The sequence below is a fragment of the Toxorhynchites rutilus genome, chromosome 2 (assembly GCF_029784135.1).
Source record: "Toxorhynchites rutilus septentrionalis strain SRP chromosome 2, ASM2978413v1, whole genome shotgun sequence".
Classification (NCBI taxonomy): domain Eukaryota; kingdom Metazoa; phylum Arthropoda; class Insecta; order Diptera; family Culicidae; genus Toxorhynchites; species Toxorhynchites rutilus.
In genome coordinates this window covers 92,968,443-92,985,546 of record NC_073745.1, presented here as the reverse complement: position 1 = coordinate 92,985,546, position 17,104 = coordinate 92,968,443, and the positions used below count along the sequence as shown (strand labels likewise).

General features: G+C 39.9%; 1 protein-coding gene across 2 annotated transcripts in view; it reads right to left on the bottom strand.

The window, feature by feature from the left end:
• The window catches only part of LOC129765458 (protein stum), a 142,242-nt gene that overhangs the window by 65,013 nt on the left and 60,125 nt on the right, over positions 1-17,104 (bottom strand). For both annotated transcript variants that reach the window (XM_055765804.1, XM_055765805.1), the window contains exons 3-4: positions 5,958-6,407; positions 3,282-5,888 (exon numbers count right to left, since the gene is read on the bottom strand). In XM_055765804.1, coding sequence (XP_055621779.1) covers positions 3,282-5,888; positions 5,958-6,407 — 3,057 coding nt within the window. The remainder of the gene's footprint in view (positions 1-3,281; positions 5,889-5,957; positions 6,408-17,104) is intronic.

The window sequence follows — 17,104 nt, the reverse complement described above, 5'->3', positions numbered from 1 at the left end:
GAAATAATTTTAACGTATTCCGGCACGACCGCAACTTATCGTTATCTCAGAAGAAGTCTGGAGGAGGGGTCCTCATTGCCATTAATGCAAATTTCACTTCTGAGGAACTTATAGCCGAAAAACATAAAGAATTTGAGCATGTATGGGCAAAATTATCTATAGCTGGCGAAGTACACATATTTGCTTCTGTGTATTTCCCACCCGAACATGCAAATAAAAAGTCGTATGAATTATTTTTTCAGACGGCAAGTCGAATTGCAGAAACTCTAGAACCAGAAGTGAAATTGCATATCTATGGCGACTTCAATCAAAATAAAGTAGACTTCATTCCCGATAATGATAATGAATGCATTCTACTCCCAGTCGTCGGGGAAAATGAAACCCTACAATATATATTTGACGAAATTGCACATCTCGGTCTTAACCAAATAAATCATGTAAAAAATTTCCAAAAATATTATCTAGACCTATTATTCACTAACATCACCGACGACTTTTGGGTGAATGAGTCCATGGCTCCTCTTTGGAAAAATGAAAAATTTCACACAGCAATTGAATACTCAATCTTTATACATAATAGACAATTGCCCATCGACTGGGAGTATGAAGAAGTACCGGAATATAACAAGACGAACTTTGAAGCAATCAAATGTAGCCTACAAGCCATAGAATGGCAAACTTTATTAAGCAGCGAACGAGATGTCAACTTAACTGTACATATTCTTCACGAAATTCTGAATAACATAATATCAGAATTTGTGCCGAAGAAAAGAAGACGAATAAATTCAACCAGCAAATATCCTATTTGGTTTAACGTTCAAATAAGAAATCTAAAGAATAAAAAACAAAAAGCACATAAAAAATACAAAATAGACAAAAGTCATCAAAATTTGCTTGAATATCAAAATATTTCCCAAGAATTAAATTTTGCAATTAAAAGTGCACACGAAGAGTACAATAGAAAGGTCGAAACTGAAGTCAAATCATGCCCGAAGAAATTCTTTAATTACGTAAAGTCTATGCTCAAAAGCAATAACTTCCCATCGCAGATGCATCTCGATGAGGATGTGAGGAATTCTTCGAACGAAATTTGTAATCTCTTTGCAAATTTCTTTCAGGAAGTATATACCACATTTTCCGAAGAAAATCGCGATCGGAACTACTTTTCATTTTTACCGGATTATCCAAATGACATATCGGTGAACTATCTTTCACAACAGGAAATATGCCATGCACTAAAAAAATTAGACGGAACAAAAGGACCAGGACCTGACGGAATAGCACCTATATTCCTAAAGAACCTGGCTGAGGAACTCACCCTTCCCTTACATTGCATTTTCAATATGTCACTACAAACTGGAATATTCCCAGAAAAATGGAAACAATCTTTTTTGGTACCTATCTTTAAATCAGGCGCTAAATCTGACGTACGTAATTATCGTGGAATTGCCATTATCTCTTGCATTCCTAAACTATTCGAAGCAATAGTCAACGAAAAAGTCTTCCAATAAGTAAAGAATAGAATTACGTGTATGCAACATGGCTTCTTCAAAGGCCGTTCAACTGCAACTAATCTGTTGGCTTTTGTGACTTTTATTTTGAATGCAATGGAAAATGGCAAACACGTAGAAACTTTTTACACTGACTTCAGTAAAGCATTTGACCGCATCGACATTCCATTACTACTCTTCAAATTGCAGAAAATAGGAATGGAACAAAGACTCTTAAACTGGCTCAATTCTTATCTAACAAACCGTGAACAAATTGTTCATTTTCAAAATTCTCTTTCAAATCCAGTAAAAGTCACATCGGGAGTCCCACAAGGCTCTCATCTTGGTCCTCTTCTTTTCATTCTGTACGTTAATGACATCTCCTTCGTTCTCAAGCGTATCAATGTACTTGTGTATGCCGACGACATGAAGCTTTTCGCGGAAATTGGAAATGAAAACGACATCGAAGCATTTCGAAACGAAATACATGTATTCCATACTTGGTGTGATAAAAATCTACTAACACTGAATGTGAAAAAGTGCAACTCTATAACATTTAGCAGAAAAAAACATGTACCAAATATTGTAATATGTCTTGGAAATCAAAATGTAGAAAAATGTGAAATAGTTAGAGATCTAGGCGTCGTCCTGGACTGTAAACTCACATTCATAGAACACTACAACTCTGTAATAAATAAGGCGAATAGTGTGTTAAGTTTTGTCAAACGCTTCTCACATAACTTCCAGGACCCATACACAATAAAGCTTTTATATATTACATATGTAAGGCCTATTCTGGAATACTGTAACATCGTTTGGAACCCGTATATGGTCGTACATGAAGAACGCATTGAGTCAGTCCAGAAACAGTTCAGTTTATTATATTTGCACTTCGTAAACTCAACTGGACCTCATTTCCACTTCCTTCATATGAAGCACGTTGCATGCTCATAAACATCCAAACACTAAAAGAACGCCGTGAATTTGCAATGCTTTCTTTTGTTAATGACCTAATTTCGCAACGAGTACAGTCAGCTGAATTACTAGAAAAACTAAATTTCTATGTACCTGGGTGTCAACTAAGAACGCGAAATTTGTTTCTAACCAAAACATCCAGAACAAATTATGCAAATAACGCCCCTATCAATCGCATGATGCGTATATACAATCAGCACTGCGAAATAATTGACACAACAATGAATAAAAAACAGCTAAAAAGAAACATGTACCGCAAAAATAATATTTAACCTAAGAAAACATTGTAACATTAGTGTATAAGTGTGTAGTCTACATTTGTTTGACGAAATGAATAAATAAAAAAAATAAATAAATAAAAAAAAATACGGGCTTGGGCTCGAAATATGAATAAAAAGAAAATGCCAAAAGTTGTTTAATAGTTTTTATTTTACTGTCTAAAATTTTCAAAAGGATCGGTCTACTGGGCGAATTTCTACAGCGTTTTGTTCCGTGATGCAATTTGATGTGACACACCCTTTATGTTCAGATTTGGGGAAGATGAAATTCATTTCGTTTACTTGAACTTCAAGGTTTTATCTAGCATAGCACGAATGATCCGATTCGAGTCAAATGTGTACCACGACAAAATTGATAGCATAAACTATGTTTGAATATAATAAAGACGAAATAGATAAATATATCATTCACCTGCTGAAATTCTTCGATGAGGAGCAAATAAACAAGCTTCGAGTAAAATCAGGGCAATTTTTTTGATACATTTTTTCATTGAATTTCTGCATTCGAAGATGGTGGTAAATATAAATATACACCCACCTGTGGTTCTTCTGCGTCATCGTCATATCGGTATTGGCACTTGGTTGATTTTCCATCGTGTTTGGATTGATACCCTCCTGGTTCATCCCCGTCGAGTGACCCGTACCTGCGAACTCGTTGGCCACTTTCATCCCTTCGCCATCGCCGGCCACAGTCATCACATGTGTTGCCGATGGAGTCATCATTGTTTTACCCTTCTCCCCAACGAAATCGTCGTCGTCATCATGCTCCTGGGAACCTTCCTTCACCTTGGTCATCTGCGGCATCGAATCATTTTTCCTAAGGTTGTTTTCATCATTTGCGGACGGTCTTATGCTGATGAATGAACGCGCGTGAGCTACGCTTTTCATCGAGATACGACTGTTCGTCCTACTGAGATCTTTCCGGATGAGTTTACTGCTGCCAGGTTTCTCCCGGATGCTAATACGAGAGCCTAGCTCAGAGTCATTTACGGGAGTTCCTGGTTTTTCGTTAACATTTCTCACGGAGGCCGATTTCAGCCGAGCAGCCGTCGCAGTCCCTGGACGAGAGTCTGCTCTACCAGGCTCAGGTGTAGCTCGGTCAGCGTCTGCAACATTACGATGGCTGACACTTTTGAAACTGAGTAAACTGAGGAGTGATCCTTTGCTCTGTAACTTACGTGGAGTGACCCTAGTAGACTTCACAGAATTATCTCCGGGCACTTCGTTTACGGTATTAAGCACGTTTTTTCCAACATCTGCCACAGATATTCCCCCGCCACCGTGAGCAGGGGAATCTGAACCCATCGCCGTGTCCATCAGGTGAAGACTAGTTTTTGAATCGGATCGTTTCCCAAAAAGTGATCCCTTTGAATCCGATTTTTTGACCATCTTCGAAAGTGATTTGTTACTGTCACTTTTCTTCATCTTCAAGGATTTCTCCGAGTCCCGTTTCTCGATAGCTTTTGTGCTAGGCGATTTGGTTACAGTCTTCAGCTTCAATTCTCCTTTGCTGTCCGATTTTGAAAGTAGACTATCGGATGATTGTCGAGATTTTTTATCGCCCTTTAGTGTCTTTCCGTTACGATCCGCTGCTTTCACATTCTTTTCGTACAATCGGTTCATTTTTTTAACACTATCTACGTTCAAAGCACTTGCAGAGCTACTTCTTCTCAGGGTTTTTCCTTTCGGACCTGAGGCCGACTTGGGAGCCGGTTTCCCACTAGCCTTCGCGCTTTTCTCTCTCACATCCCTCACACGGGAGGATCTTTCGGAGGCTTTCCCACTTTTAACAGGTGCAGCTACTCTTCCGCTGACGACCCGTGCGCTTCTCCTATCTTGTTTACCGCTTCCTACCCTATCACTCCTCACCGTTTTAGTTGAATCTTTTTTACTACCATTTCCCTTGCCTGTTAAGTTTGAAGCGAGATTGAGGGCGCTTTTCAACATTCCTTTCTTGGGTTTCTCTTGCTCGTAGTAATCGTTGTAATCATCTGCTTTGGTCTTTTTACTCTTGCCCTTAGCCTTCTTGTTACCATCTTTGACTCGATTTCCTTCGGAATCTTTCCGCCTTCCATCGCGTTTCACCTCAGGTCTTGCTTTGGGCTGTTCTTCTACAGTTTCCTTTGGTTCCTTCGTTTCCTTCGTTTTCTTCTGTTCCACAGGTTCTTCCTTCTTCTTCTCCTCTTCGTCGGATTTTTTCCCATAGTCGATAATGGCCTTTGCCAAGTTGAATCTTCTTTTTTTCGGTGGGTCCTCTGGTGGTTTACTATCAGCTGCCTGTTTACCTTCACCCGCAATGGAAGTTATCGCCGTCACCGTTGTCATTGCCGCCAGCCCAGATACCGCATCGATCCCTTTTTTATCCTCTTCTTTACCATTTTTCCCCGGCGAAGAATCCTTTCCCTTCGATCGGCCGGGTGATAGCAAACCGCGTATGTTGAACATAGGCGCTCGCAGATAGCCTCCTTTCTCCCCTTTCTCTCCTTTCTCACCCTTCCCCTTGGCCGGTGACGCTTCCTTCAAGTCAATCTGGGAGTTCTCCATCGAACTTTTGTCCGGCACTGGCGAAAGCATAGGCCGGCCAGCAAATGGCTTATAGGAGAACAGCTTCATGTTACGCATCTGATGCTCGGGAATGTCTATCCGGTCGTCTAGCATCATTTCGCTCGGAGTCGGCGATTGACCATCTTCGGATGCCGCCGTCACTAACAATTTGGCACTTTTGGCACGTTGTTGCATGTTGGGTGAGAGCTTTGCCCTGTTTAACACTCCCAGGATACCCTTCTGTTCTCGGCTCGGGTTGACTACCGCGATTGTGTGCTTCTTCTTGGTTCGTTTCGATTCTCCACCCTTTTTGGTGGTTGACTTTTTGCGCTTCGCAACCGGCGTTATGGTAACCTCCGAATTGCTGTATCTTCGATGGTATGGTAGAAAGGTATCATCCGATGTTATATTTGGGTTTAGGCTCTGGCGGTTGTGAAATGTTCCGACTGAACTGGCTGATAGAACTCGCAACGCCGCTAACCGTTGCTTGCTTTGGTACGGCAGGAATGGACCCATTGAAACGTCGAACGAGTTCGATTTCGGCAAAGTTTCATTGATGATTGTGAAGGCAGGTTTCTTATGCTGGCGTGCCTCGGAGATCCTAGAAAGAAGGAAATTTCCAATTTAAACATATTTTGTAAACTGATTATTGGATCATGGAAATACACACCTGAAATTGGACCCCGTGGTTACTTTATCCTTGATAATAGGAGTCGTCGCGTCAGACTTGCTGATTCGCAGCATCCGCTCGTATTCGCTTGGCAATCCCTCGCTGGAATTGGAATGGCCCGTTTCTGCAATGCCTGCCTCACTATAGTTAGCACCATGTCCCAGAATAGTGAACGTGGAAGGTTTGACGTTGTCAGCTACGCTATACCCGCTGGCTGTCGACATAGCGTAGATGTTGTCACTCATCGAGTTTCGACGCGATCGGAGTGCCGCAATGCGCGGATTTTGGAAGACACCATTTTCGATGGTTCGGTTGAGGTTATTGTTGGAAAACTGCTGAATGTCGGCCAGCGTTTGGCTTGTCGTCGGAATCAGGCTATCTAGGTATTCGTACTCGGAAAAGTTTATCCACTCGTTGTGCTTAAGCATGTCCATATTCTGGAGAGTTGACCTGAAATGTGATTAAAAAGTTTTAGTGTATGGTGGTTTATTTCTATCAAATTAGGAAATATTATGCAATTGAGGAATTCGCTGATTTTAATTGTTCACCGAAACCATCCAGCTGTTCTTTCTTCGTATCGTGAATCGTATTTACGCAATCATTAAACTGAAAAACGGGAAGTGGATTATATCTGTGGTATAACCGCAAATTTGACGTAATACTATCGTTGGTTAAGTGATCATTTGTTTGAAGATGTATCTGAATCAATTTTCAATGAATGGATGAATGAATATTTGGAGGAACTCGAAAACGAGAGCGTTACGTTGGAGGCACAAGGTTTTGAAGCTCAATACATTTTTGTTGACTGGACGAAGTGACATGATTATCACTTCATTCGAAAGATAGCATGTCTACGAGTCATATGCCTTGGAAGCAAATTACTGCTAGAGTCGAATGAACTGAAGAAGTTTTAAGTCTTTATAAATCAAGACAACAACAAATTATTGAAAGCTCAAAAATCTGTAAACCTGGGTGCCTACTCGAAATTTCATCTCATTCATGATTAATGTGCAAGCAAGACTGATGGTAAATGACTGGACTAAGCGTACCATCGGTACTTCGCGTACCTGCGGGCATAAAATAGACCCCATTCGTGGTCCTTAGCTTCCTGTCCAGTAACTCCAATCCCTACCTCCTCGTGGTGCCGGCTGGGGTACGAGTAACCATAGTGAAGATCGGGTAACCAACCTCGGTGGGATCTTGGTCGTATGCTGACAGGGAAGGGGGCCTATCCGAGCGTCTGTTCACCATGGAGGTGAGGCTCAAAACAGCGTCTGATCCCCATGTTAGGGGCGGCTGATCACTGTCTTCGTGCCAGCGGGGACTCTAAAAAGTGCTGTGCACGACGGTCCTCCGACGAAACAGGGGGATACCATTTATCAGAGCTGCGGCAACACACACGAGCTGGGTACAGCTTTCATCGTGATGGGGGAGATGCAAAAACGGGTGATTGGTTGGTGGCCGATGAAAGAATGTGCAGATTGAGAATGAGAGGCCACTTCTTCAATATCAGCATTATCAACGTCCACAGCCTGGGGGCTAGCTAGCACCGATGACGATAAAGAAGAATTCTACGCGCAGCTAGAGCGTGAATACGATCGCTGCCCAAAACACGACATCAAAATCGTCATCGGTGATTTGAACGCTCAGGTCGGCCAAGAGGAGGAGTTCAGACCGGTAATTGGTAGGTTCAGCGGCCATCAGCGAACCAACGAAAACGGCCTAAGACTTATCGACTTCGCTGCCTCCAGGAACATGGCCATACGTAGCACCTTCTTCCAGCACAGCCTTCAATACCGTTACACCTAAAGATCACCACAGCAAATAGAAACACAAATTGACCACGTTTTGATCGACGGTCGGCACTTCTCAGATATCATCGACGTCAGAACCTATCGTGGCGCTAACATCGATTCAGACCACTACCTGGTGATGGTCAAACTGCGTTCTAAACTGTCAGTCGTCAATAACATAAGACACCAGCGCTCACCACGGTATCACCTACGACGACTACAGGAGCCGAACATTGCTGCAACATACTCGCAGCGTCTTGAAGCTGCGTTACCGGGGGTAGACGAACTGGATGCTGTTCCCCTCGATGAATGCTGGAACACCTTAAAAGCAGTAATTAGCATCACAGCAGAGACCGTCATCGGGTATGAACAACGAGGACAACGGAACGATTGGTTTGACGACGAGTGCCGAGCGCTCCTGAACGAGAAGGATGCAGCACGCGCAGCCATGCTGCAACGAGCGACTCGACAAAACGTGGAACGATACAAACTGAAGCGAAGGCAGCAAACACATCTCTTTAGGGAAAAAAAGCGCCGCCTGGAAGAGAAAGAGTGTGAGGAGATGGAGCTGCTTTATCGTTCTCGAGAATCGCGGAAGTTTTTCAAGAAACTAAACGCCTCGCACAAAGGCTTTGTGCCGCGGGCCGAAATGTGCAGAAACAAGGAAGGAGGAATCTTGACGAACGAACGCGAGGTGATCGAAAGGTGGAGGCAGCACTACGATGAACACCTGAACAGCGCGCAGACAGGAGACCAAGACGGCGTTGAGGAGGACTACACCGGTGCAATGAACAACGACGACGTACCACCCCCGACGATGGGTGAAGTTAAGGAGGCCATTAATCAGCTCAAGAACCACAAAGCAGCTGGTAAGGATGACCTCGTAGCGGAGCTCTTCAAGGGAGGTCCGAGAAAACTTGTAGAGTGTATGCACCGGTTGATAGTCGGAAAAATACATACGACGGAAGCCGACTTGTATACCCGACTGAAACACGAAGCAGGGCTGATTGAGCTTGGGATCAATGCGTCTAAGACTAAGTACATGCTATCTGGAGGGACTGATCGCATCAGAGTTCTTCTTGGTAGTAGTGTTGTGATCGACGTTAACGAGCTCCGCAAATCCTTCAGGTCCAACAAGCTCCGACCCCGTACGAAGTGTACCATGTACAAATGCCTAATTCGACCGGTTGTTCTCTATGGGCACGAAGCATGGACGATGCTTGAAGAGGACTCACAAGCACTCGGAGTTTTCGAACGCCGAGTGCTCAGAACAATATACGATGGTGTACAGGAAAACGGAGTATGGAGAAGGAGAATGAACCACGAACTGGCGCAACTCTACGGCGAACCCAGCATCCAGAAAGTCGCCAACTCTGGACGAGTGCGATGGGCAGGGCATATTGCAAGATTGCCGGACAGTAGCCCTGCAAAGATGGTGTTCTCATCTAATCCGGTAGGAACAAGAAGGAGAGGAGCCCAGCGAGGGAGGTGGTTGGACCAGGTGGAGCAGGACTTGGCAAGAATCGGTGCAGCCGGGAGTTGGAGAGCTGCAGCCATGGACCGGGTTTATTGGAGAAGAGTAGTGAATCTGATCTAATCTCAATGGGATGTAGAGTCATAGTAAATAAATAAATAAATGCAAGCAAGACACAGCTGGCAAAGCAAGATTGTCGTTCGTTTTGTACATAACATCGTCCAATAGACGAAATATCTGTCATTTCCTACCAGTCTACATAAATTTTGCGTTCACTCTACCATTCCACAAATCGCCCACTTCCCGTTTGAGGAAGTTGTCGTGTGAACATCGTTTGCAGACGAGCGTCGAGCGGGAATGAATTGTCTTTCTCAAGATTCATCTTGTACCCCCAATACGTTGCTTTTTAACCCATCTGTTTATTTAACAGAGCCAAATTTATACGTGTACATTTTTATCTTATGATAATTTTTGTTGTATATTGCACAGTTGCCATTTTAGGGCATAAGAGTATTCTTGTCTTATCGAGACACATTTTTATCTATTACAAAGTAGCCATTTAGGCGAAAGAGTATTCTTATCTTATTGACACACATGTCACCTTCTTCGGCGTAAGAATATTCCTATTGTTCGAATTTTCACAGTTGGACCAAACACACCGGGACTGTTGATATGAGACTTCCATTGCTGTGTTATTAACACATTAAGGATCGCACGTTTTGAGGCAAACTTGAACGCTTCATTAATTCGGATTCCATGAATGAGATCGTTTCCTTCGGTGTGGTTGAGACAGAGGCGAGCCATCGGTAGGTTTTGTTAGATTCTTGGTAAAGCAAGGATTTAACCATCAAGTGTAGAAAACACGGGTTATTCCGTGATCCATTCGTTACAGACGGAACGCGAGAAATGAGAAAACTCGTGAGTGGTCCGCAATATGTTAATAGTTTCAATTACCGATGCAGCAGACCGTAATGTGAGCGGAAAGGGACTGGAATTACCGATACATGATTATTGTTGCGTGGACGTAGTAGCTAGAATAACACACACATAGATGGTCAGTTGAGGGCCCTGAGTTATAAGCTCATGTTCGTTCGCTTAGTAGCGGGCACGCAAACAATTAGGCTAAGAAGACCCCTAATAAGTCTCCGAAAGACATAATTTGACGTTGATCACACATGATTGAAGAAATTACATAAATAATGTATTTGCTCAAATTTTTTGATAAACTCTTTCGCTTTCAAGGCATTTCGAATTCTGAGAAGAACTATTGGATATTTGAAGAATTTGATTTATTGAAAACAAAACAAAATCTCTCGTGTTGTGCGTCGCAGCTTCTGTGCAGTAATTTCTGAGAATTTAGTTATCTTTTGCTTTCGAGCAGCCGCCGGTCGCCTTCTCAACAACAGCAAGCTTGAGTATTATTTTTTGGGACAGCGGTTTTTGTTTTTTGCTCTCCGGTAGCAGCGGGGAGGTAGCGGTAAATACTTGAACGAACACGACGCACCTGTTTACACAAATAGGTTCTTGATGGTGACACCGTTCATCATCGCTTTCTTGATGAACGGAGTTGGCTTCGCCACATCAATCTTGTAGCTGTAATAATATACTTCAACTGGTGTACAGTTACAACTGAGGGGATTTCCGAACGGGCGCCAACTTATATGCAGATTTGTGTGATCTCAACAGCCTGTTTTCAAAGCATTTTGTTGGTTAGGAGATATTAACGCTCAAAATCTTGTCAGTCCAGCGTAACGCTCTCGTTTTCGAAATTTTTAATTTACACATCACTGTAAAATTAAAAACGAAGTCCTACGTCAAAAATCTGAAGGCCAGTATTGGTCAATTGGTAATATTCAATAACTTTTTCGCATATTTCGAATGATAAGTTGAGCATATTTCGCATATTTCGATTGGACTGGAACTGGTTATGACCCATTCCAGCGTGATGTGACAACGTTTTGATTCACCAAAACGCTGTTTTTTTTCGTTTTCCTGTATAAATCACACGATTTCCAAAAAGAGAAACGATGTCAAAGAAAAAATTGAGAAATTTCTTTACAAGAATCATCAGTTGAAAAATATTCGATAGTCAAATTCGCTTGTTGCCAGTTCAATACTTTTGTGACGTGGCAACACCTGGCTTTTAGTTATTTTCGACTAATGCACATTAATGTTGTATTTTCAGTTCAGTCTCAAAACATACAAATGAACTTTGTTGTATGATTTGTCAACAAAAGATAAACGTAGATTCCTGTACATTCAGTTCAGAGTTTTCAAAAAACTCGTAAGAACCGTGTAAAAATCGGCATGCATTTAATGACATAACAACACGCTCTGTGCGAAAAAACAGTCTCCACAAAGCGTTGTCACGTCAAAGTGTATTAAATATGAATTTCATCGTATTGTAGCAAACTATATATTATTTTTCATGTTAGTAATTATCCAGAATACTTCTCACCTTCCTCTGTGTTCTCCTCTTCCCATTCCATAGGTCGAATGCATCTATCACAATAATTGAAATGTTATTTTCCCTGAGATAAGCAATTGAATAACTGTGAAATGTAAAGCACTATCTAAATGCCCAAACTGCCCCGTTCTGATTGGCCCGATTAACGGTTTCTCCAACACAGCAATAAAAATCAAGGTGCCTGGGGAAATTGGCGTTACAAATGCATGCAATATGGGGGAAATTTTGTTCCCTAACACAGCCATCAAAATCAAGTTAATTGACATTACATGGCTTTTGTTAAAATTCTTTACTTACACAGCAAATATGTTGAACTCAATTGAATTGCTTCATTCAATCAATAATTTAATCAATACAAACAAATGATTACTAAGTCAACGGTAGTCTCACGTCAACCTTACGGTTATGTCATAGATGTAACCCACCTATTTTTTTCTTGCTTCCTAACATTTCAGCGCCATTTTGCTTTTCATCTCTATGGAAAATGAGTTCAATGTTCTTTCAGATTGCGAAAAACTACGTAACAAGACAACGTTAATTTCTTATGGTCTGCTCACTGAAATAAGCTATATAAATTTAATCTTCTTTTTGCCTGTAGTACACGGCACACCGTTATTTGAAAAAAATCGGGGTGGTTCTGAATCGACCCACAGTTTTCATTTCGTAATTATTCTACACGTTTACTCTGGCGCCTGCCATCAATGGCTCACAAAAGCCTGGTTCATCGAGCGGCGCTTATGTTAGCGTGTTGACTTTTTCTTTGACTTTAACCGTTGACGTTTGCGTATACATTATGTGCACTATGTGCACTTTCTTTGCCTAACTCAGCGATTTTGTGGTCGTGGTCGATATCGAGCCCTTGGGATCGATATCAGTTTCTCAGGGGTTGACAAGTTACTGTATAAGTTGTGTTACGTGAACCAACTCATTATAAAAATGACTCATATTCTAGTGAAAAATTTTGTTATTGAAATTTGTATTAATAATTATTAATTACGCTTCATATTTTCTGAATTTTATGTTTATTTATTGATGAGAAAATGATATTTAGTTTACTCATTTGGCCAACCACAAAGTTTTTGAATTGATAAGCATTTTGTGTGAATCGCACATAGATAAATGTTTAAGAAATTTGGCTGTGGGAGTCGATGGTGTCACTTCATCCTGGAAAAAGGGGTCTCTTGCTCAAAATAGTTTGAGAGTCTCTGGTCTCACTCCACATGCGTCGCTCTAAGGCTAAGTTCATCTCACTCTAACATTATCTCTCTCTCTCTCTCTCTTCCCCCCTCAAATACTATTTGCTCACTACAAAACTTTATTTTCATTTTTCAATCTTATTCGCCCACCCAGGGATATATGCTAACACTATCATTCCCGATAGTATTGTGGGATTTCATGCCATTTCCGGTCTTTTAGAGCCGTTTTTAGCCAAGTAACCATGTTTGATTCCAAAATGGCATCTGCTGGTGAAACCTTTTCACATTATACCCATATCGTATGGGTTTTCCATATTTTTTGTCATGTAAAACTATTATCAGCAAATCGGAGGTCAAAACAAGATTATATTCTGGAATCTACGTCATATACTATACTATGCGTGAAGAGATAACAACTTCTTGTGACAGTTCATACTTCTCTATTCGGGACCGATCTAAACTTAATTTGAAGGTTTGTTGATCCTCATTGTTTGCTAAGAAAAACCTAAGTATACAAATGTTTGAACTTAAGTTCATCAGATAAATTAAAAAAAAGTTGATGAGTCTGGGCCTAGGGACACGGACGGGATCTTGACCCAGGACTGTGATTGTGTACAGTAATTGCATTTGAATTGAGTTTTTTCATTGTGCAAATTCTGCAATTTTTTCTCTTTTGATACATCAAATGCAAGCCCTGAAAAAAAAAACCGTTACCTGTATGAGCTTGTACCTTTTGAACGGGTTAGATGAGATAACGTGGTAGAATCCGGAACCACATTCTGTTCAAAAATGTACACAAAAATACCATTGAAGCCATTACGACTCTTTTCTTCTGTTTATTCAGTTATGCAGGAGAAGACAAGGAGTCATCATTTATCATTTTTAAACACACACGTTAAGATCTACATTAATATAAGTAATAATGCATAATGCTAAGTTCTGCTTATGTAGAGGAAAGGCAAAGGCAAGTGCATTCGAAGAAATGAAGCGGGCTTCTAAGGAAAACATTCATATATTAAGATAGCCACTACTCAAGATATCTTAATCTGATTTGCGTGACTATACCCTTTCGAACCTGTAAATCAGCAGCCAGTAATACTTCATTTGCATTTTTTTCATTACCAAACAACATGCTCGATATCATTACAGGTCGGACTCGATTATATACAGACTCGATTATATGTGATTCGATTATAAACAATTTTGGACTCGATTATATACAGTTTGGAAAAAAAATATTTTTTTTTATATTTCAAATATGGCTTATTTCATGAAGAAATGTAACCTTTCAACGTTCAGGCGAAGTTTAAGTGGCTATTACATGTAGAGTGGGGTAAAAATCGTGATTTTTGAAGATTTTGCTTAAATTTTCAACAGGAATTGTTTATATCGATATTTCAGCCAAATTAAGAAAGATAGAAGTTGTGCGTCAAAGAACAAATTGAAGAGCGGTTGAAGAACTTCAATTTAATTGATAGAAACAATCTATTTTAATATAAGTTTTTAGGATAAAATTAATAATAACACATTAAAAAGTATTCACTTTTAAGTGTTTCACTTCCAAAATGTTATCAAAATCCACTAATTTAGTTGTTCCACTACTATATCCTGTACTAAATTTTCTCATCTTTCAAATGAAAGAATCAGAATCGTCTTCTGTAGCGTACTTTTTAATGTAGAGCCAGTTTGAGGCAACAGAGTCCGGAACAAAAAAAAAGTTCTATAACTCTGTCATTGTTGAAATTCGAACATATGCGTAGAAGGATTTTTTTCATCAAATATGAACATCTATCACTTCCTGAGAGAATCTGGATAAATTATTTTTTTTCATGTGAGAAAGGTGTTTTCTGACTTTAAGGGGATGAGTCAAAAATCAAATTCTTCTTTTATTTTCAAAAAACGAAAAATACATGCAAAAAAAAAAAAAAGAAAAAAATATTTTTGACTCGATTATATACAGGATTCGATTATATACAGTGAAAAGGAATCAAAAACTGTATATAATCGAGTCCGCGCTGTATATCCTGGACCAACATTACATAAATTGTTAGTAGCAAGACCTACACGGTTGAAAAACATACAACAACTAATAAATGCCTATTACCGACAAAAAGAGAATAACACGCATCGACTAACATTATGAACTAACGCCCGAATGTAGGCAAAAAGATTGCACGTTGCATCAGGGAGGAAAGCGAGTGATTAGTGCAATCGAAAAAACATACCCATTTTAATCGTCAAATTGTTTATCTTTTTTACTATATTTTCTGCTCGTGTTCAAGCAAAAAAATGCTGGATGTGTCGCAATAACGATTCCGAGTAATATGCGTTTAATAACTCGTAGTAAATCGTTACATTTCTCTATATAGGGGGGTCCCCTATATAGAAATCAAAGACAGAGTCCTAGGTTGAAATGATCTATTTTTGTGACGTGACAACGCTTCAAAATATCTGTTTTCAAATGCTTGTTTCCCATAAATTACAAAATGAATCATAGGGTTATCCATTGTTCTTCAACCAAGTATTTTCTTATTCATTATAAACATTAAAAATTGATGCTCCGTGTCGGTCCATGACAGGACTGAAAATGAGCCAATATAAAAAAATTGTTTTCGGATATACTACTCTCAAGTCGAATTTCTGACTATTTTATTATGCTCTTGATGCGGGATGAATGGAAAGCGTAGCAAGAACGATTTGGGGCACAACGTGTACGTAAGTGCAGAGATATCTCAAGAAACTTAAAAATAGCGAAAACTAAAAATATTTGAATTATAATCATGTAGTTTTTTAATACGTCCTCTCAAAGGTTGGTGCATAAAAATTAAATTCGTTTCAAAGAAATCATGTTGATACAAGTGTTTATTCAGATAACGCTATAAATTTTCTCCTGAATCTTGATCTAAAATTTGATTCTTTAGTGCATAACCTCATGGAATGGGCCTGGGCATAAACCTCAATGTGAGTCTGCCCTAAAGAGGCACCCAGACGCTCATTCGAGTGAGCCACATTTCGCGGCGAAAAAAATCACACTACACGCTAATTGTACATTAGCTTATTCAAGCTCGCCACAGTCTGGAACAAATATGTTCGATTAATTTCATGGTTCTGTTATTCTTCCACCCCGGTTCTGCATCCTTCCGTCCCCAAAAACCGATAAAGCGCCAATTTCCAACCGAAGCTAATATGGCGTCAATTTCGGCCCCATTCCGTGATGGTATACAAATATATAACTCATTTGCATTTTGTAGCAATCATTGCCGTGATCATTATATTTTTATTTCACCTCATTTTTTTTGCTTGCCAAAACTAACCACATCGCCGCTAAACCAATTGTAACCCAACCAGCTGCCAATGATGTCACCGCAAAAGGGAGGGCATCAAATGAAACATTCTTTTCTAGTTGACCACAAGCAGAGAAACTTGAGAAACTTGTGTTAGTAAATGTATGTTAATTGCATTCAGTTTGAGCACATAGTAGACTGCTATAAGAAGAGTGCCCGGTCCAGTGCTTCCAGAAGCGAAGACACAAGAAAATACAACACAAGGCAAGAAAAGGTCTGTAAGGAAAAAGTGTTTTACACTGGGTCATACGGATAGAATAAAATTGGTTGTCAAAAAAAATCTAATCGAAATGTTAAAAAAGATCCAATAATCAGGAGGGGGAAAAAGTGTTTCTTTTCCTCTAATAATCCACTACATAGAGGAAGTATTGTTATGAAATGTAGAAATAATCTCATTCATCAAATAATGCTAGCGTTTGAAATCATAAAAACACAACTGACATTTTGGTAGATTCTAAAATTTCAGTACTATTGACTTCTAAACTTCTTTAAACTTAATTGTAATTAAATTTTACTTTTCGCCAAATGTTGTTTTTTTGTTATCTGAACACTAGAGTTATAGTATTTCAACTTTTTTCTTTCATTAAAATCATTAGAAATACGCATTACCCAAATTACAACATTCATCTCACTTCTAGTGCGGTCACAAAAGGTAAACAAACAAAGCCCGAGTCACGAAAACGTTTGCTCCTTTTGCAAGAGAAACTTTTGACAGCATGGGAAAAACAAACAGCACTGGGAAAGAGGTCGCAAGAAAAAATTTTTGCGATCAAAATGCACTTGAAAATAGATTGAGTTCGCATGACCTAGGTTTTACATTTCATGGAAACCAGCGAAAATATGAATGCAAAACTTATAGACTATCCTAAAAGT